General features: G+C 37.8%; 1 protein-coding gene across 6 annotated transcripts; it reads right to left on the reverse strand.

Moving 5' to 3' along the window:
* Window positions 1-186: 186 nt before the first annotated feature.
* On the reverse strand, window positions 187-19,359 carry LOC103715767 (intermediate cleaving peptidase 55, mitochondrial). 6 transcript variants are annotated; one of them, XR_605440.4, is made up of 14 exons: window positions 18,353-19,172; window positions 18,027-18,134; window positions 16,589-16,852; window positions 10,257-10,349; window positions 9,656-9,862; window positions 7,072-7,175; window positions 5,787-5,853; window positions 5,593-5,700; window positions 3,396-3,488; window positions 2,417-2,507; window positions 2,188-2,253; window positions 1,091-1,146; window positions 923-983; window positions 187-726 (listed from the first exon to the last, which is right to left on the reverse strand). XR_605440.4 is itself a non-coding variant. In XM_017844866.3 (14 exons), exons 1-14 carry the CDS (start codon window positions 19,278-19,280, stop codon window positions 619-621), a joined length of 1,488 nt encoding a protein of 495 aa, XP_017700355.2. In that variant the 5' UTR covers window positions 19,281-19,359; the 3' UTR covers window positions 187-618. The 6 variants fall into 6 exon arrangements, 4 of the variants coding, with proteins under 4 accessions (XP_017700355.2, XP_008801734.2, XP_038978028.1 ...); XR_001879929.3 differs by having other exon boundaries at window positions 1,091-1,228; window positions 2,183-2,253; XM_017844866.3 differs by lacking the exon at window positions 18,353-19,172 and adding an exon at window positions 19,224-19,359 and having other exon boundaries at window positions 2,183-2,253.
* Window positions 19,360-20,848: the final 1,489 nt, after the last annotated feature.

Genomic DNA, 20,848 nt, shown 5'->3' on the forward strand with positions numbered 1-20,848 from the left:
CAGTTCAGGCATGATAACTAAATTTTAAGCTGGCTCGGAGAAACAACAGAAACCAACTTCACTAGATTTAAACTAAAAGAGATTTGGCTATATAGAAGGAATTTTCTTTTTTTCTTTTTTTGATACAAGGAATCTTCTTTTCTATGGTATTCAAGCACTATAAAAGTATGAAAAGCATGGACCAAATCCACAATATTAGCCTTCTGCTGTTATCATGAATCAATTTCAAGAGAGAGACCAAGTTCACTGATGTTCCGACGATCAAATACCTTTGTGAGCACATTCTTGATTAAGAACAAGGACTAACCAAAAGAAAGATGATTCAAAAGCTTCAATGGACCTTTAGTGAGAGTATGATTGCAGACTCGAAAAATCAAGCTGAAAAAGCTAAAAACAAATGGGCTTCCAAATGCCTTACTACCTTTTTATACTTAAATCAGGGGTTATTTCAGTCCTCTTCTGATATAATCAATCTGACGAAGCTGCACCCAAGCCCTCATACTGTCATTGTCAGCTTAACTCATCCCTCTCTCTCTGCCATAAATAATAATAATAATAATAATGGTTATTAAACCATGTATGTTTGAATAAGTTCTTCCCAGCATGTTTGAGGGAGCTTTAACTGAATACTGCACTCAAGTCGGGGACTTCTGTAGCTGTACTATGAGCAAAATTCAGCAAAGACTTTATATGCGGAATCTCTTTGGGCATTGATCCAGTAAGAACCTGCTTGCACGGTGAAATTCATGTGAGCAGATATACCAAGATTGATTTAGGAATTCATTGACATTCTCTTCAAGAGTAGATTTTGCATTGACAATCAACCAAAGATCATGAGCAAGCGAGTTTGCGCGCGCACGAGAGAGAGAGAGAGAGAGAGAGAGAGAGAGAGAGAGAGAGAGAGAGAGAGAGAGAGAGAGACCTCATAACCAGTTTCAGTAATAAGGACTTCATCCTCGATCCTTATTCCAATCCCCCGAAACCTGCAGACCAATCAACAACTTGAGTGAACAGAAGGGACAATCATCTGTACAAACAAAGGGAAAAGCACTCGTCCTTATTCAAATACTAGTTCTAATACAGGCTGTACCTGTCTTTTGCATCATAGGATATGGGTATATAAACTCCAGGCTCAATTGTTATCACCTGCCCAAAGCAAGCTCATCAGTGCAAAACTTCTGAAGAAACAACTCCCCTTAACTGTAATCATATAGCACGGTCAAAAACTCTGCACCATAAAATATACGCCTATGAAAACAAAATGATGGTAAAAGGAAACATGAAAATGATGTCTTAAAAAAATAACATTCATCTAATAAGAAATTAGAATCCAAGATATGCCGTACCGGCCCCAACCAAGAGTACGGGGCATACTGTACCATACCAGTTCAGTACCGGTGCCCGGTACGGATGGCATACTGACATTTAGTACGCAAAAAATATTCCGTACCGTACCATACCGACACTTTACTAATGTGGCACCGGTACAGGGTTCAGTACCAAGACGGCAAATCTTGCTAGAATATGTTGTTTAAGCAGGTATGATCATATACAGTCCGTGCATATCAAGCAGTTCGGTGTAATTACAGCAGCAGGCAGTCTTTGGATTGTTTCAAGCTTCCAATCTTGCTGTTCACCAGCCTTGCAGAAGCAAAGTGTGGGTGTTTGAAGTGCAACCACATATTAAGGGTCAATTGGTGTAGCTTGCAGTGTTGACCATGGGATCCAAAGAGGCACATTAGAAGATGGGGATTTATGAATAGAATAAATACCAAAACTCAAAGTCTATCAAGTTTACAAGAACTCTATAAACATCATGGACTGCATTTTAAAAAAAAAAATTGTGCCAAACAATCAAGATTGCTAAACATCATCCTGTAATTTTAGACATACAAGCATGAGATAGGCAAGGAAAGTGAAGAAAGGAAAAGGAGCGAAGTTTGTTGGTTGGGGCGGGCAGATTTTGGTTCATTCTCTCTAACATAAAGCAATAGCAAATGGGTCAGAGATTCATGCAAAACCAATCTTATGCACCTTATTAGAATGGGATCTTCCAAAGTCCCAAATGCAAGGATTGACAACACATTTTTTTCTTGAAAAAACACCATAGCTTCCATGATAAACTCGGAAAAGATCGTGTGAATTGGATTTTTATGAAAGGTATCATATCATAATGACTTACAACACCTGGCTGCAACGGACGGTCATTGCTGATCATGGCTGAGTCATGAACATCCATTCCTAGATAATGCCCTGCCTCATGATACAGAAGACAATGTTAATTATATCAGCCTGCTGCAGAGGGAAAAAAGGAACAAATGCTGAAGAGCAATGAGATACTTGCGACATATATAGCACATGCAGCATTCTTCCAGGGGAAAACTATTAGGGCATGTGAAGAGAATTGGTATATGACCTATTGAAGTTGGATTCAGCTCATGATAAGAGTAACTGGTCTCATCTTTCAGGATTCCGATCTCTTTGAGTCCTCTCCTTAGCATTTGAACCTGCACTAGCATGTAGCTATGAAAAATTAATACGACAATGTCGCCAACAAGATAGAATAATGCTGCTACAAGAGATACAGAGCAGACAATTTCAGGCAAGGGACAGGCAATGTATACCGTGAAGACTAGTGTCATACACCTAATACTTCAAAATACATCACACAGTGCTATTTCAAGCACCAACTTGACATAGAGCATCTCACCACTGCCTATTTTTAATAAGACATTATTTCTGTGGCTCATATAGCAGATCCGATCATCAATTAGAAAAATGCTTAAAATAAATTATTAATTAAATCAAACTAGCATTGCTAAGGGGGACAAAGAGACAGAAGAACCAGCCAGTATTACATGAAAAAAAACCTGAAGTACAATGTTGATGTTCGAAAAGGAAAGTTAACTTGGAAAGCTTTATGTAAGGAATTTCTGGCAATTGCCATTAAGATAAAGTATCTGATTTAAATCTTTTTGTGTTTATCATTTACAAAGCATTAGTTGGTGCTACTTTGTTTACATTAATACTAAAGGATAATTTCATATAATCTGAGAGATTATATTTTGATGATAAAGAGCCAACACATTTTACAGTATTCTGACGAGAAAATTTCTAACAATAATGTGAATTATAATTACAATGAAGTTACAGTCAGAATAAATATATCAAACTAATTTTGGGAGATCTGTGAAAGGGTAAGAAATGCTTATGACAGTGCAATCCTCAGAATATTTGTGTTAATAATAACATGAATTTGAGAAGACAGAAACTATAATGACTAAACACATCAACTGTCATTCCTGAATAAATAGCAATGCATATTTTCAACATCTGTGTAGAGAACTAAGATGCAAATCTAAATTTTGTGAACAATAAGGGATCACTGACCATACCGAATAATTATGTATCTGCTGAATGCTCACACCAGGTTTACAGAGCTTCACACATTCCTTATTTGTCTCTAAAATGAGACTATATAATATTTCCTGAAAATAAATGCCAACACAAGAACTAGGTATCAGAATACATGCTAACCATTTATAAATCGAAATTTAATGAATAAATCAGGTTACAGCACAAAACCTAAAACATGGATAGCCCAACTAGATCCACTGGTATATGGCCAAATTTGTATACAATTACAGTTGCCAAGCAAAGAAAAGAACTTTTAAAGTTAATTGCAAATAAATGAATCATCTGCACTCAATGAAGTTGCGGAAACTCGGCATTGCAGCAGACATGTCAAGGTATGCAATTAGACCATCTAACATGTAACATTATTATCGCACTTTCTCCCATATGATATCAAAAGTGGGAAGGGTCAAGATAGATCCATCACTATCTCCAATGCAAACAATTCCACAGAAGAACATATACTGAATTATTATTTTAGGTAATACCAAAACTTGGTGTTGTTCCAAATCAATCTTGTACAAGTGATTCTGATTGTTCAGTAGGCTGGGTGACAAAATGAAGTTAAATTAAATATTATGAAGCATGGGTTGATTATTTACCGTTTAGCTGGAGCAAAAGTAACTGGCTGATGGTGACTATTTAAATTCTCTCTTGGGCAACAAAGTTTGTGGTGTTTGGAAATTTGCAAGTCATTTAAATAATTCAGAGTAGTGCTTTATCTGGACAAGTATTTACTTGACATACATTGTGGCAGAATAGCTAACCAAATCAATGGCCTTTAGAGTTCCTTTATGCAAAGAAACCTGGCTAGCAAGCAAGCACCCAAACAACATTAATAAAGGAAGAAGATAGCCTTCTAAGGTAACCAAAATTAGCCCAGGAGCCCATAGTTTGACGGTATCAAACTCTAGCATCAAGTAAGAACAAAGGGCAAACAGTACCTCATTATCTGGAGGCACCATCAATCAGAATAAATTAAATAAAGCCAAAAAATCCACATGTTAAGGGCTATGCAGACTAATAAAATAAGAATGTTAAATATTGCTGGAAGCTCTTTTTTCCATAGCATATAACTGAACATCCATGACTTGTATTATTGGGCACTTCAATGGATAGCCAGCTTTCTGTGGTAGTTTGAATATCCACATGATGCACATTTATGTATTCTTTGCTGTTGAAACTTTTAGAATTGTAACTATATTTTTTTCACTTGACGTAAAAAAAACAGGATGGAATTTTGTTTATTTAGAAAATCAAACCATGCTGCACCAAAAAATGCAAAAAAAAAAAAAGGAACCAAACCAAGATCCTTATTGACAAGCAAACAGTTATATACAAAGGTTCTAACTCACAAGAGGGAATATTTAAATTCCATTTAGGAAAACATATAGACTGATTTGAGCTCTCAAAAGAACTAATTTTTTATCAGGCCCAAAGATAGTTCAGCACAAACTGCTGTAAGTTGTTCTCCTGCAGACAAGCTTCAAGATGCTACATATAGTTTACTATGTAATAGAGCATGAGCTGAGCAAAGGGACTTTTTTTTCCTTTTTGGTTATTATGAGAATTAAAATTTTAATCATGACTGTTATATATGTAAGTTTTGACCTCGGAGGACTTTGATGCTATAGTTTGCAAAATGCTACACTGTCACCAGGCATTATTTCTTATTTAGTGTTTTGTCATAGGGAAGTAGGAGCCACTTTGCTGCAACTTTATATGCATAAAAAGATATTCACATCATTGCTAAAAGAGCTGCAGGGTAATGTAATCTGGACACCAAGATGTGAAAGACTACTTTTTTTCCTGATTTTATTAGCTGTACTCATGCACAATCAGTGTGAGTCGCCGTTGTATAAAAAAAATAAAAAGAGTACTTTGCCCATATATGTGCTTCTCTATAGGTCATCACCTGATAAGTACACCCTCACAAGTATGGCCCGTCAGGCCTCGATGAGTTGCGAAGTGCCATATCAATAGAGTTAGATTGCACGTTTTAGAATCCAACAAGCAATTTCCTAGTTTCCTTTGCCTCTTCGATCCACTTTTGTTAATTAAAGAAATGACTTCTTGCCTCCAAAATGTAGGAACATCTAGCATTCATAAAATGCTCATGTACTTACACTGAGAGCTTTTGAATAAACTAAAATGAGGAAAAACAAATGTATCACATACCTGAGCAGAGGAAAAGCTACCGCATGGTGGCCAGGTGCGGGTTAAATCACTGAGATAACCATGGAACTCACACCCAACATCCATCAGTACAAGTTCCCCGGCTCTGACCTGTCAAACTTCAAACATCAACACAACTAAGATGACAAATGCTTGACATCTGGAAGTAAATTTGATAATACGAGAATTGGACTTACTTTCTGATCATTTCTTGAATAGTGTATAACACTTCCATTTGCCCCACCACCAACTACTGGATTGAACCTAAACAAGACATATGAACTCAAGTTAAGCATGACCAAGGAACTCGCTTAACATTACATTCAATAGCATGTGAAACCAATACACCAGGATGTTCCCAGCAGGTGATCGTTTCTGCATAAAGCCCTCACCAGGTATCAGGATTTCGCATGACTAGTGAGGCATGTGCAACTAAGATTGAGTGTTCGGAGAAAGCCAATTCTCCAATCACACATGTGTGTACGTCCATCACAAACTAGTACAAGGCCCTTATGGGATTACTCTTGAAGCAAAGAAGTTGGAAGCAAGGAAAATCAATAGCCATATTTAGAATTATCTTTAGAACAAATAAACTAACAAGAAAACATGCTTCCTTATTTTCAACTTCCATGATGTCACATATTTACAACTTGCCAGATAAGGAGATATTTTAACCATGGATGTTATGGTGGGTGTTTTCTCAGGCACCTTAATATATCTAAATTCAATTTGTAAGCTGCAAACCCCATACAGTGATCACCTGCTATTACTGAAGATTACACCCATGACATACTTCAACCAAGATGATGACTGTAAGCCAAAGTGCAAGATCAAACAGACCAACATATGTCCACTCCTTTTTTGCAGGCCAGGGTAAGGTTCATTTAACAACAGGAAGAAAATAATGAAACAGAGGTCATAAGAAAATAGGATTAAGGTACATGGTAGCTTCTCTAACAATGACCATCTAAAGTAATCAAAACTGCTTTTCTAAAGAAGATCCTGACATATTCCCTTCTCATAATATACATAATATCAATTTCCTCACCATTTTGCACTGTCAAATGTTCCCTTCTAAAGCCACCCTAATATAACTTCTTTCAACATGGCAAGATTCATCCTTAAAAACTTATATTCTATTAAAATTGTTTTACAAAGGGATTTGGTAACATAAATAATCTAACAAAATTGTTGACCTTCATAAGGCAAAACTTGCACGGAACATGACTCCACATAAGGTAATGGAAAAAATACATAAAGTATACATTGAAAATATGATCAAATTCTTAAAAAAGATAAAGTTCGGCCATAAGAGAGAAGCATGGCTGCTGCCAACCAAAAATGGGTGATTAATTCTAGAAACTATACAAGTGAATGACAGAAAATTGTTACCATTGGAATAATTCCCAGTTGTTACCATGGAATGACTCCACCTCATATGTATAAAAGAAACTTCAGTCGTTAATGTATAAAAATGCTTACGCCATTCTTTGAGCCCCTCTCATTTTGCAATCATATTCAACCTTAGCTGATAGCTTGCTTTCTTCTGGAAATGTCCTCGAAAGCAACATTGTTTGCAACAGGGACTGGTCCAAAAGGAATAGAATTTCAGTGATAAACAGCCAGTCATCTAAACAAACATCTTACCATCGTCCAAGTCATGTGTATATAAAAAATAAGTCAAGTCTCCACAAACCACAATTTAACTGATTAACTTAAAATAAGAATTCAATTAAATACTAATATTTCGATATCTTTTTATTTGAAAGAGCAACTTCACCATTTCTCATTCAAAAAAAAAAAAGTCTTCCAAGTTCAAACACAGAATTGTTTGAAAAGACTAGAGAGTTTGTCAAAGATAAAAAAGTACAACTAATATGGTTCAAAATTTTGATATCGAATGATAAAAACAACATATCAAAAAACAAAGGTGTATCGTGACTCTACGAATCATAATGATATAAGCTGAAAGTCTCGAGGCATACAGTGAAGGCTCTATGGAGTTTTATTTTTATGATTGAGTGAGTAAAGAAGCAAGAAAAACTTGGTGGAAGACAAAGAAAGGTAAGAAATATGCGAGACATGTTCTTTCAATCCTTGATTAGCAAATATTTAATCTAGCCCTTACTGGAGGATTCACTGCAAATACTAGCTTGGCTCATTATTGCCGCGATAACGGCCTACTTCTTCACATCCATCGTGCAATGCATGCAGTTATTGATAGACAGAACAAATCTTGAAACAAAAAGTAAAGTGGCCTTTACTTACGACCACATATTAATGCCCTTGTGAAAGTTAGAATGAAAAATATATCTTCCCATGACAAGTTTTGGCATTCGAGTCCCCACAAAACAGGACCATGCAAAAATAGTTAGCAACCCATTCTTTCCCTCCGTACAGTTGTGAAATTATTTCAAGTTTGCCAGCCTTCAGGAATCCTGGTTGCTGAATACTCAAGATGAAATAACTTGCTAGAATGGCCCAGGAATTGCCACAAGCCTCAGATATTATAAGATAGAAAGGTATATAAAACATAGCAAGCCCTCCAAATTGCAAAAGGCCTTGAACCAGAACCACATCACCTTGGCATTTGGCATGGAGAGACATGTTGGTAATGATTATTAGGCATTAGAAAAAGAAGATCAGCTTCTCTAGTTAAAAAGTCAGGGAACGAGAGTTATAAAGAAGCAAAAAGATCATCAATCACTAATGACAGCATCAAAGATATAATAATAACACATGTATGCATGCACCCATGCACACAGGATTGGGATGCAAGTTATGCCAGGTTGATGTTTAACCCAGACCAGTATAACCCATTATGAATTTTTGGTCTGATTGGGTAAATACAAATTTAACTTAGATTTTGGGTTTGAGTTAGCCATTGTACTCCATTGTACTCAAATCAAGACAACCATATCAGATTTAGATTATTCGACCAGAATAGAAAGCAAACGTGACATTTTTAGTTACATGAGTTGAAACAAATGAGGTGAGATCCTTCCACCAAATAGTTATATTGTGTTTCCACCAAAAGACTACAAGAAGAGGATACAAATTCAAATACATAACCTCAAACCTCATTTGTGAAACCATGGTAATTCTTTTGCTTTTTCTTTTTTTTAAAAAAAAACATCTGGAAATCGTGGTTGCTCTTGTTGATCAAAGTTATTTCTCTACTTCACCTTATCAAACATGTTAGAGTTTTAGTAATTCATCTTATTAAACCATGGTAGTGTTGGTAAGTCAATTGTTTTCCAATATATGTCTAGATTTATATATTTGCATTGTACAAAAATTGCCCATGTAACATTTTTTGGATGATGAGATTTTTTTATAGCAGTAGTACCATGGTAGTGGTAGTTAGTCAATTGTCTTCCAATATATGTCTAGATTTATATATTTTCATTTTACAAAAAATTGCCATGTAACATCTTTTGGATGTTGAGATTTTTTGAGAGCAGTGGCACCTAGGAATGTCCTGAAGTGCCATATTACTAACAGTATATTTCTGTGAGCATGTGAAGCATAGAGGATTGATTTGTCTCTTTCTGTAACTAATATTGCATTAATATCCCTTTAAAAGACAATTCAGTTATCTCATCTTGGGTATTTAGCATTTTGTAAAGTCTGATAGTTAATTGCATTCCATTCGGTTGGACTTCAATTAACCAGCACCAGTATTCTTTTTGTGTTCAGCTGTACAGAATCAAAAGCTACTGCTGCACCAATAATCCAACAGAAATACACGTCAAAAAAATATACATATGCAGATAGTGCAAGAAACTTTTTCCCTACTTAAAGTATTAGACATTATGAGCAGAATACAACATGCTACAAGATGTAGAGATAGCAAAACTAGATTTTCTTGCTGCTAGATAATTGTAAATGGAAAGCTAATTGATGCAAGAAATGAGTGGTTATGAAACCAAAACAACAACGTTAATATATTTTTCTTTTGTGTAAATTTTCAACTATTTACATAATTAAAGTAAATAACTTTGCTTGAGCAAAATTAATGATTGAACAAAGTAGTTGAAGTTTCTAAGTGTCATGCCAACCAGACCTGGCATGCAATTGATGCAGATTCTCTCATCAACTTAAGTTCAGATGGAGATTTTATCCATCGCATTTCATGAGTGTAACGTGAAAGATCTTTCACTTTGTTGTTGAGACTTGCCCCGCGAAAGGCCTCCAGCTCCATATAAGATGGTAAGGCTGTCTTTATATTATGGAACAATCTTGATGCTCGTCCAATCATTTCTGGAAGGATCTACATCAGCAGAAAAATGGTCGAGTAATTTTATATGGTCGTTAATAAGCAAACAGATCCCAGAACTGTGATGTATTAGCAAACAAGTGGTTTAACAAGAAAGCAATTACTGATATATAAGAGTTAAATTATACTTTAAAACATCGCCCGGACCGACAAAGATAATTGAGATAGGTTATATTTGAAACTTGCCCAGCAAAATGGAAGTATCTAAGCCAGCGTACATTCAATCTCAAAAAGTGGAACTCTGCTAGCCAATATACAAGATAATAAGTATGGCATAAAAGTTTGACTTAATGGCAATTCCAAAGAGTGATACAAATTGGCATGTATTACATGTTAATTTGCAAACTTATAAACATATATACTAATGATGCCAAATTGAAGAACTGACCTTGTGCATCTTACTCAATGGAAATGCTTTTTCAGCCTTAAAAAAGTCCAAGGCTGCTTCAACTCCAGCAACCTGACCTTGCCAAACTACATCCTGTAAGATAGTAAACATAGAGTTACATGTTGTATGTGAGAAACTGGTGACTCTATACAAAATAAATATGAACATTTAGTGAAATCCCTGAATGATAATAGATGATAAAACTATGACGCTCATCGTGGGTTATAATTTGAAAAAGATAGATAACTATAATATGTGTGTGTGAGAAAGAGATACAAATTTAAACAATGCATTTTGATTTACACAAAAAACATAAATATGTTTAATGAAATCTACCAAAAAATGGAATAATTCCACAGAAAGGGCAGTAGTTCACTTATCCAGCAACAACAAGATTATGCACTGCTGGGAAGCTGGAAAGTCCCAGATGAGATTATATTATTATTTATTACATAGTCCAGCTGAATGAATAATGCACGATATTATATAGCACCCCATGTTTTAGCTTAAAATGTCAGAGATATAACAAAATGCTAACAGGCAGATAATACTCAAGATATATGTGAATCTAACTGAGTATCTAAAACTTGGGTACTGTTATCATTTTACAGAATATAAAAGCCTCACATATTCAGGCACAAGCATGTAGTTGCTTTTGTTAAAGGAGAAGTACTAAAATAAAATTAAAAAATTCACAAGAAGGAATAAGAAAACCAGGGTTGGAAATGCCTATTGAGGTTACACCATAGTGCATACCTTAATACCATCTTTGCTGGCTGTTATCACCACATGCTGGGTTGTATCTATTTGTATCGGAGTGACACAAACAGAAGGGTAGCAATATAGTGATACGAGCTTCTCTGTTTAAATTTTTAAAAGGCTTCATTTCTATTCAAGACAGACTGTGGCTCTTTCTCATTTTTTATAAATTAAAGGTACCACATACAACCTGGATGCACCAGCAACAGAAATTATTGTTTTACATCAAACTAATGGTTACAAAATCAAGGAACCTTATAATATGTATAGCTTCCAGCATACCGCCAGAATATAAACTTCTGACATTATTGAAAATAGGTACAACACCCATGATGCCTTGCTGAATTGTCATTTACAAGACCTCCATATCATCCATCATAATTTTTAAGCTTAATTGTATTATGAAAATACAAATATAAAAAAAGGCTAATACCCGGTTATAGTTCCAACAATCCGGGGTCCTAAGAGGAACAAGCTGGGGATAGACCTAACTTCTGATATATTTTTTTTGCATAAAGTGGCTGCCCCAGGACTTAAACCCATGCCCACGCACTTGTCAACCCAAGCTTTTTACCATTGCACCAAGCAATGGCCCCTTACTAAAATATAAACATAGCTCTATAATATTAGTTTGAACAAGAAATACTTAAAATTATATACTGCATACATCAAATATCAACCACTATAGAAATCTAGGATCATGGATGATTCTAGAATTTTAAAAATTAGTTTATAATTATGTTTTTGTGTACCCCCAAAGTCTGAACCATTTATTTCATGCAACAGCTAAGTTTTTTGGCTATTCAAAATGATTCCACTACTACTAAAATACAAACATAGTTATGTAATATTAGTTTGAACAAGAAATAGTTAAAATTATATAACATCAAATATCATTTCATACTATGTGCCTTCAAAGACAGTTTTGTCATGACAGTTTCAATTCGAACCTTTTCCCATCAATTCTAAGGAGCAGCTTGGTATGGGGTAATCACACTAATATTAAGCATGTGGTGGGGACCAAGTGTCGGTCACTCACTTCCCACACCAAAGAATTCCTTCTAGCTTCTTGGCGTTGGCCTAAACAAGGTGTGCCGCCTTGACCGAATGTAGATAGCACCAGCCAAAGGGTATTCGGCATTGTTGCTCCTTCCAATTCCAAGTTATACTTGGCTAAGAATGGAGTATTGCACTCCTCTTCGGAACCTTAAGCTTTGGTAGCCAATGAAGACAACTCAAACGAGAATGCTGAGGCATCAAAGGCAGCTTTGATTCGATGGTGAAAAGGAAATACAAATGTTCTAAGGAGGGAAGACGGTCCCTTCCTTAGCCTAATCCAAGGGGGGTTGATATACCCTGCCTTGGCCCAAGTCCCTAAGGACTGAATTAGGCAATATGCCTACCCAAGCCTCTTGGCCAAATGCACTTTACAAGTGGCAAACTGATACAATGTCCAAAAGTCCCTCCCCCCATCCAACTCGGGTCTATTTGTAGATCATTACATTGGCATGCAGTGGCTCCTCCTTTTGGCTGACTAGTTGGACCCTTAGGCAACTCCTTTGGAACTCCCACTGCAGTGGCTGCTGTCTTGATCCGGTTGCCATTTGGTTGCTAACAGTTTGGCCGGTGGTTCAAAGGATTTCTGGTGGTTGGCCGGTTGTTGCTTGTCTTGGCGGCGGTTGCTTGCAGTTTCTTGCTGTTGATAGCTTTTGACTGCAACTTGTGGTTGCTGGCGGTTCCTTGCAGTTGGCCGAGCTCTGGCTACTGCAGAGGCCTTTGGCCGGTCGGTTTTGGCTGTTGGCGCTCCTCTGTGTTTGCCTCTGCAGATGGCTGGTCATGTGACTAGGGCCTGGCGTGCTGGCCAAGCCCCTGCTGCGCGTGGGCATGGGCAGACTAGGGGCCGCCCTTGATTTCCCATGCCTGCCCCTTTGGTTAGGCCCGACGGTTGCTGCTGTGGCTTGACCCATTGGCCGCTTGGGCGCTGACAGTCCGGCTGCTGGGCGCCTGGGTGTTGGTCGCCTAGGCGTTCGGTGGTTGCTTCTTGCTCGCACCCACACGCACACGGACCTGCTAGGGTTTTCGTTCTCGTGTCTCCTTTTTCTGAGTGCTTCTTGCGGGGTTTTTGTGGGGGCTGCATGTAGAGCAGCACAGCTGCGGGGGTGTGCACGGATGGAGGGGCCAACCGGATCTTCGATGAGATGCCTCAGCTGTTCCCCGATCAAGATCCTTTACAAGTTCGACGAAGGTTATCTTCTTCTCCTTCTTCCCGCTTGTTTTATCTTTAATTTCTCGATCATCTTGTGGCGGTTGTGATTGTGTTTCACAGGTGAAGCCTTTTATTTCCTCATCACCTACAATGAGTTTTTTTTTCATTTATAAATTTTATAATCCTTCTAGTAAGTTCCTGAAAATCTTGGATGGATCAAGAAGGGCATATGAGTTGATTTTTAAAAACATTTTCAGTTTAGAAAATTGTGTCATTTGTTAATGAATAAAGTTACATCGAACTGGCATGCTGGCCAAGCCCCTGCTGCGCGCGGTCTGGCGGACTGCGCGTGGGCATGGACAAACCAGGGGCCGCCCTTGATTCCCACGCCTGCCCCTTTGGTTAGGCCCGACGGTTGCTGCTGTGGCTTGACCCGTTGGCCGCTTGGGCGCTAACAGTCCGGCCACTGGGCGCCTGGGTGCTGGTCGCCTGGACGTTCGGTGGTTGCTTCTTGCTCGCGCCCGCACACACACGGACCTGGCTTGCCAACAGTCCGCGCGTGCAGGTCGTTGCCTTCCATTGCTCATGGTGCACGCGCGCTGGTCTTTGGTGCCAAGGGCCCGTGCATGCGGCTGGTTCATCATGGTTGCCCCTTGTGCGCGCGTGCGGCTGGTTCATCATGGTTGCCCCTTGTGCGCGCGTGCGCTGGTCTTTGGCGCACGCCGGCAGTTGCCTCCCATTGCTTATGGTGGTTGCCCCTTGCGCGCGCGTGCGCTTGCCTGGGCCGCGGATTCCATGGCCGCGCAAGCACCGGTCCTCCTGTCGGTTGCCTGTGGCTGCGCGCGCGCAGTGGCCTGGACCAAAGGCATCCAGACCATGCGCGCGGCTGGATATTTGGTTTGTCCCTCCTGGCCACCCGGTTTGGTCTGCGCTTGGCTCTCCTGACCAACCGCCCGTCCCGACTGCTGAGGCGCCCCAGCCGATGGTCTGTGGTCTTGGGCGTACCTCTGCTATGCCTTGTTGATGCTGCTATTAGCCCAGCCTTTGTCTGCCAAGGCTGGCCGACCCTCGGTTGTGCCCCCATAAATGAGAGATGGCCACTAGGCGGCCATGAGCTTAGCTCTTGCTTCGCCTTGGCCTTCATGATTTGGTTGATTTGGTGAGGAGATTTAGAAGGAATACTAAATATATATTTATCATAATATAGTTTACATGATTAATAAATATATTTTTATAGAATTTGGGGTGGTTTTGGTATTATATGGTCAATGATCTTGGATTCTCATGAAATACTAAATAGATTACTCGTAGATATTTGGGAATCTTTAATCACTGGAACATAGCATACCAAACACGATGATCTTAGATCATCACGGATCAAATTATCTTAGGATAAGGATCACCAATGACCTAAGATCAACTTAGCGATCCCATTTGGGTCACCATACACCACCTAAAAGAGTCATTCACATGTCAAGGGGTGCAAGAAAAAGCTTATTTCTTTCATTCAGGAATGGAAACTAGACTGGGATGCAAAGAACTCTTAATCGCCAACGGAATCCAACCAAATCCTGGTGCATTGAAAGGCCAGCCGATCTGGACTACTGAGTGAATAAAGTATTGCTTGCTTTGACATCTGCGAGCCCAAAAACCACAGCCAAAGTTGCTAGAAGTCGCCTAACAAATACATTGTACTCTGTCAAGTTTGAAATGGACCTGTCTTCACTTCTAGACCATTTTTCTCGCCTTCACTGCCTCTATTTCTACTCCAACTCAAACTAAAAAGCCCTAGATCCATTATCATTCACTACTTTTAATGCTCAGGCAAGGCATGGTAAGCTTTGACTTCAAAATCGAAGGAAGATTTGAAAATGCCAATCACATATTTGTACACTGGTGTTTAGAAGACATTGAATAGCATATGATAATTGTGAACATTTTCACATATTTCTGCATCTATCCATGCTGGATCATCCCAAACATCGGAATAGTTCAGAATGATATGAATATTGTGAAAGACATGTGCGCAACATGCGATACTTTGATCCTTGAGAAGTAAAAATCATATTCTATGCCAATGTCGCAATGCCAAACAGAATAATTGTGCTTATAGGACAGATGATGAACCAGGAGCATTCTCCCTAACTTGGAAGATTTGAAAGTTGCCATAGAATACGGAAGGAGTTTTTGCAGAAAAAACTAAATGGGCACAATTATGAAAAGATCAAAGCTTCAGATAATAGTTAGCATCTAGTTTGAACATCTTAGTGCAACATGCCATCCAAATTCAACCAAATTATGCTCAATAAAAGTTGAAATGCAGCGCCTGCATGAGGACCACAGTATGCCACAACAATATATGGCCTCATAGTTGCAATGGCTCTCAAATCATTAACTATCATCATAATGAAAGGTTTTAGCTGTTGAAAAGCATTTAATCTCCCAGAAGAATAATCATCCGAGATCAACTGAACTTCGATTGCACTCATCAACCAAAAAGTAAAACACAACAGACATGCAGCATGTGTGCAAACAGACAGACAGACAGACACAGACACAGACACAGAGACACACACACACACACAGAGCACTGAAGCAAATATCAAGCATCAGTACCCAAAGACAACAAATTTGTTCCCTATTCACCAGCCTCAGCATTTATAGAGGGTGAGAGATGTGCTGTTTATATTTGATATTCAATGTCCATGAAAAAGGCAAATTATATTAGGCATTGCTCTGTTGATTGCTGTAGTTTCCTTGTCAAGTGGGCAAGTTGAAGTTTTACTTTCTAGATTTCAAAACAAGGTTCTAAAATTCCAGCAGGACAGAATGTACATAATTTAAGTGTTCAAACACTGCTAAATGAAATAGATTCCCTTGAGAAGCATCCTACCTATGAGTCGTTAACTTAGATGTATGGTTACATGTTGGATGTCACTCAGATCTTATGGTAGCTCAGACACCCTTGTCCATAAAGAACCTAAAAGTTCAGTGCCATATGGCCTTATCAGTTGTTTACACTCCAAATCCTGTCCATGTTATTTTACTTGTTTTTTAGCATCTACTAAGTGCCTGTAGTACTGACAATCCTGCGACCATTTAACTGCAAGTCATTGTTGCCAGTGAAGTAATTAACTTTTCAAAGAAAAGGTCAAGCAAGAATATGTGACTGAAAGCTCGTGAATAGAATTGGACACATCCATCATTTGGGCTTCAAACAGCAAGAATTACCACATGGCATATGTTTTATACTCAGTCACCAAACAGCTTCAATTCAGAAAGTCATATCAAATCCAATAAAAGACATGCATGCCCGTTCCTACAAATCAGAATAAGCAGCAGATGAGAAATGGAATTTATGACTTACATGAGGATCTGGATCGGGCATAAACATACATAAGCCACATTCCTCACTTAAAACTGCTACACCACCAGGCTGTGAGCTACCTGTTATATAGAGGTAATCAGCATCCTGTCTAAATGGATATGGCACCACATCTGTCATCATTTTTACAGGTGCAGATGCAATTATAGCCAAGCTCTTTTCTGGAAGCAGCTCCAAAAGCCTTTTTCTTCTTGAGATGTACTCATCACATGTGATACCTGGTGTAATTTCCCCTTCTGCTAATAACTAAAAGAGAAATGAAAGAAAAATTTGTAATAAAAATGAAATCAGTTCTCTAATTATTAATACTATCAACAGCAATAGGTTATTAATGCATGGATATCAAAATATCAAAATTTCAACAGCTAGATTTATTTTTGACATTGTTTTACATATACTCACTGCACACAGCCACAGAAAGCCACCATAAAAAGAAAGATCACAAGCAAATGGCAGTACACCTTATTGAAGTATGGTAGAAACCAATGTACTTTTACAATCATTATACTGAAACACTAAACTCTGGGTGTTCCAGGCAAGTGAAACTTTTCTTTAAACTTATTTCTGATAATGTGTAGTTCTAATATCTACAGGAAACAAGTTGCATGAATCATAGCATGCTAGACAAACAAAGGCATGGGTTGGAAAATTCCAGCCACAAACCACATAATTGCCAGTCAGGAATATTTTCAATGGAAATATGAGGGAAAAAGAAAAGCACAAGATTGCACAGTGCCTACATAAAGCATGACCCAAGGATTGACAAATATTAGCTATAAGATTAACTCAATAATCAAAGTCGAATCCAGAGTAATAGGATGCCAGATTTTACATTGGAAAGCCATCTATAGTTTCTTTACAGAACTATGGCAGGAAACTTTAATGGCTGTTATAAAAATGGGTAGACAAGGAAAAACTAGGTCCAATCAATGAGCATCATAAGACATCTTCATCAAAGAGCATAGAGCGGCTCAATGATGAAAAACAGATCTAACTCAGAAAGAGCACAAGAAAGCATAATATCACTTGCGAGAACATAGCATAACGTGACAACAATTTTTCATGCTTCCAAACTGGAGCCTGTCAAATAGAATTCCTAAACAAATTACCCAGCAAGAGAATTGTCTTATATAAGCCACGCAAAGTGGAATGGAAATGTGGAACCAAATTATTATGCTACCTTATGCTGGCAAACTTAGAGAGTTACAAAACAAAAATGAAAACTATGAAAATAGCTTCATGAAATCAACTTCTGGAAGAGACCCCCCGACGGCAGGGGGAGGAGTTGGAGGGGATAATTGTTATCTAACGGATAACATAGGGACAGTAAAATTCTTTAAGTGGACTATGTTCAACAGATCATCAGCATCTATAGGTTACAACTTTAGGGGGGTGAACTAGTAAAGGTTGAAGGAAATACCTGAGGGTGAGATAAGGAAGTTGGCTGCCCAACATCCACATATCTTTCGGTGGCATATGTAGCAAGTCCAGTAAAATCATGCCAAGGAGAGAAAACTTGAGAGACAACCTGGAAAAAAATGATAAATGATACTAATATCATCAGACCACTGTCGCATTCTTTTGAATAAATTGGTAGATTTTTTTTTTAAGGACAAAAGATTGCCAGTACTTAAAACAGTCAGTTATGCAATTAATTGTATATGCAACCACAGTCAGTCAATTGTTTCAGTAGAGTTTCTAATAGATGGTTCGAGCTAAGCATGATGACAGCAAGAAAACTCGTACAGAGAGCTTGCGTTCACCATCAATAAAAGTTCCGTGGTATCCAAACTGCACATCCGAATATTTGACCATCAAACGACCATCTCTTCTCTTACAAGGCCGAATACACCCACCATGGCAAAGTTGAGAATGAGAAACGATGGATGCTTCATAGGGTTAGTCCAATATTGAATCCCAAAATGAAGTAATCAATATCAAACTTTAACAAAACCGTTTGGAATTATTAAAAAAAAATGATGCTTCATAAACCACAAATTTTTCACTTCAGCAATATGATAATATGTTAACGAATTAAAACAACACTAAAAATATGACTTCCCCATTTGCAGAAACTCCAAGCCTTTTTAAGTGAAGTGGGAAGAACGGTTTTGTATCTTTTATTTTAAAAAAAAAACGAAAAAGAACCGAACAGCTCGATAGGCATGTAAAGTTCATCAAATTCATAATACAAAACAATTTGAAGAAGAAAGAACAGACAACCTCCCTCACAAATTTGAGAGTACATCAATACATAAATTCCAAAAATAGAAGGACAAAATATTTTTTGGTGCGGAGATAGGAGAGACGGAAACCGCTCAAAGATCCAATCTTGGAGGGTTTCGAGTCTCGCGAACGGAGTTAATCATCATCAGAAACGGAAGACTCCGCAAAAAAACACCTTTCCCACAGGATAAAATGTCCCACATGGGGATTCGAGTCAAAATCGACTAAAAATTCGATCTTGGAGGGTTTCCCATCCTGCCCACGTTGCTGATCACCGTCAGGAATAGCAAAAGCTCGAGAAAGGAACGGTAGGGAAGAGAAGCGGCAAGGAGGAAAGCCAAAAAAAGGATCACTCCTTGGAATCGATATAGAGAAAGAGATGACTGATTACCTTGCGGATGGAGACGCTGCCCACTAGTTTTCTTGTCCTCAAGAACCGCGTCGCCATGGCCTAAACCTCTCTCCCCTCGCTTCTCACTTTATTGGGTTTAAGAAGAGAGGGAGTTGTGATCCTAACCGTTGAATGGGAAAGATGATCCGAAGTCAAGCATCAGCATGGGTGGGAAAGATGGTGCCGGGCTATTTTAATGTGTTTATACTGCAGAGATGGATGATTTTTAAAGGCTTGTTTGATTTGCGGAAAAGAAGGAAGAATAGTATGGTCAACGAAAAAGTAATAAGATGCTTCTAATTTGATTGGAGTTTTTAAAGAAGAGAAACGAAAAAGTTGTATTCCTATGAAAATATGGTTTATATGAGACAATCTTTTATATGAAAAACATAAAAAAGTTATTTTTCCGTGAGTCAAGAACACTTAATTTTTATTTTTTTCCAAAAATACTCTTTAGCATTAGAGAGGCATTAAAAACCTAATTTTTATTAAAGATATAATAAGAATTATATATAATTTTTTCAGAAAAGTGGATGGTCAACCAAATATAAGCACTCTGAAAATCTATCGCTTTTCCATTGTCAACCAAACATGCTAAAAGTACTTTTTTAGACATGCTCTTTCCAGAAATCTGCTTTCTAAAAATCATATTTCTAAAAGAAAAAATGCTTTCCGCGAACCAAATGAGCCCTAAAAGACTATTTGTTAAGTACAAAGAAGACAACTTACCGACCCAATCCATAAACAACTCAAAAGATAGCATTGGATATGAAAAATAAACCCAATTAGCGATTATTAGATTGGGTTTGGATTCTAAAACTAGACCAAAGGCTTCCAAGGTTGGGTTTGGATTAGGTTGATCCAAATCCAAAAAAATTATTAGATTGGGTTTGGATTCTAAAAGTAGACCAAAGGCTTCTTAGGTTGGATTTGGATTAGGTTGATCCAAATCCGAAAAACCAAAATCCCATCCAACTATAGCCATACATATGTGTGGATAGAGATATAAATGAGTTTTATCCGTCAATTTTTCTTTATATTATAGAATAAAAAATAAATGGAGAATAGTAAAGCCATAGCCCATCTTGTCCCACCAAACCCATATCCATGTTACTTGTGACGATTTGTTTACAATATGTTTTTATGGTTTATATTTATATTGAGCTTGTTTCTAGGAAGATATTTTTTTTTTATTTCTTATCTTCTGATTACATGGATCCAAATTAGCAAAAATAATACTAAGAATTAATACCTTCTTTCGATACACTTTTTTATGTTTTTGTATTATTATTAATTTCGTTTTTCATGGTTTATGAGGTAGCATCTTGGAAGACTGATCAAATTAAGTGTATTTATAAAATGGGTTGGCTTGAAGCCTAAAGTCTTCAACCGCTCGGCCGAGATCAACGCATATTAATGATTGGATTAGTTTAATCAACGCATATTTATAAAAGGTGGCGTTCTGCTGATCATGGTGTTAATTTACACTGGACTTTCTTTTATCTGCATGAGCTCCGAAATTTTGCTTTGCTAATTTGGTGAAATGTGTACAGTAGACTAATGTGAATTCTGGGTTTGACCCAACACCCTAATTTTTATTTTCTACAAGAAAAAGACAAAGGATG

Source organism: Phoenix dactylifera, chromosome 1 (assembly GCF_009389715.1).
Source record: "Phoenix dactylifera cultivar Barhee BC4 chromosome 1, palm_55x_up_171113_PBpolish2nd_filt_p, whole genome shotgun sequence".
Classification (NCBI taxonomy): Eukaryota; Viridiplantae; Streptophyta; class Magnoliopsida; order Arecales; family Arecaceae; genus Phoenix; species Phoenix dactylifera.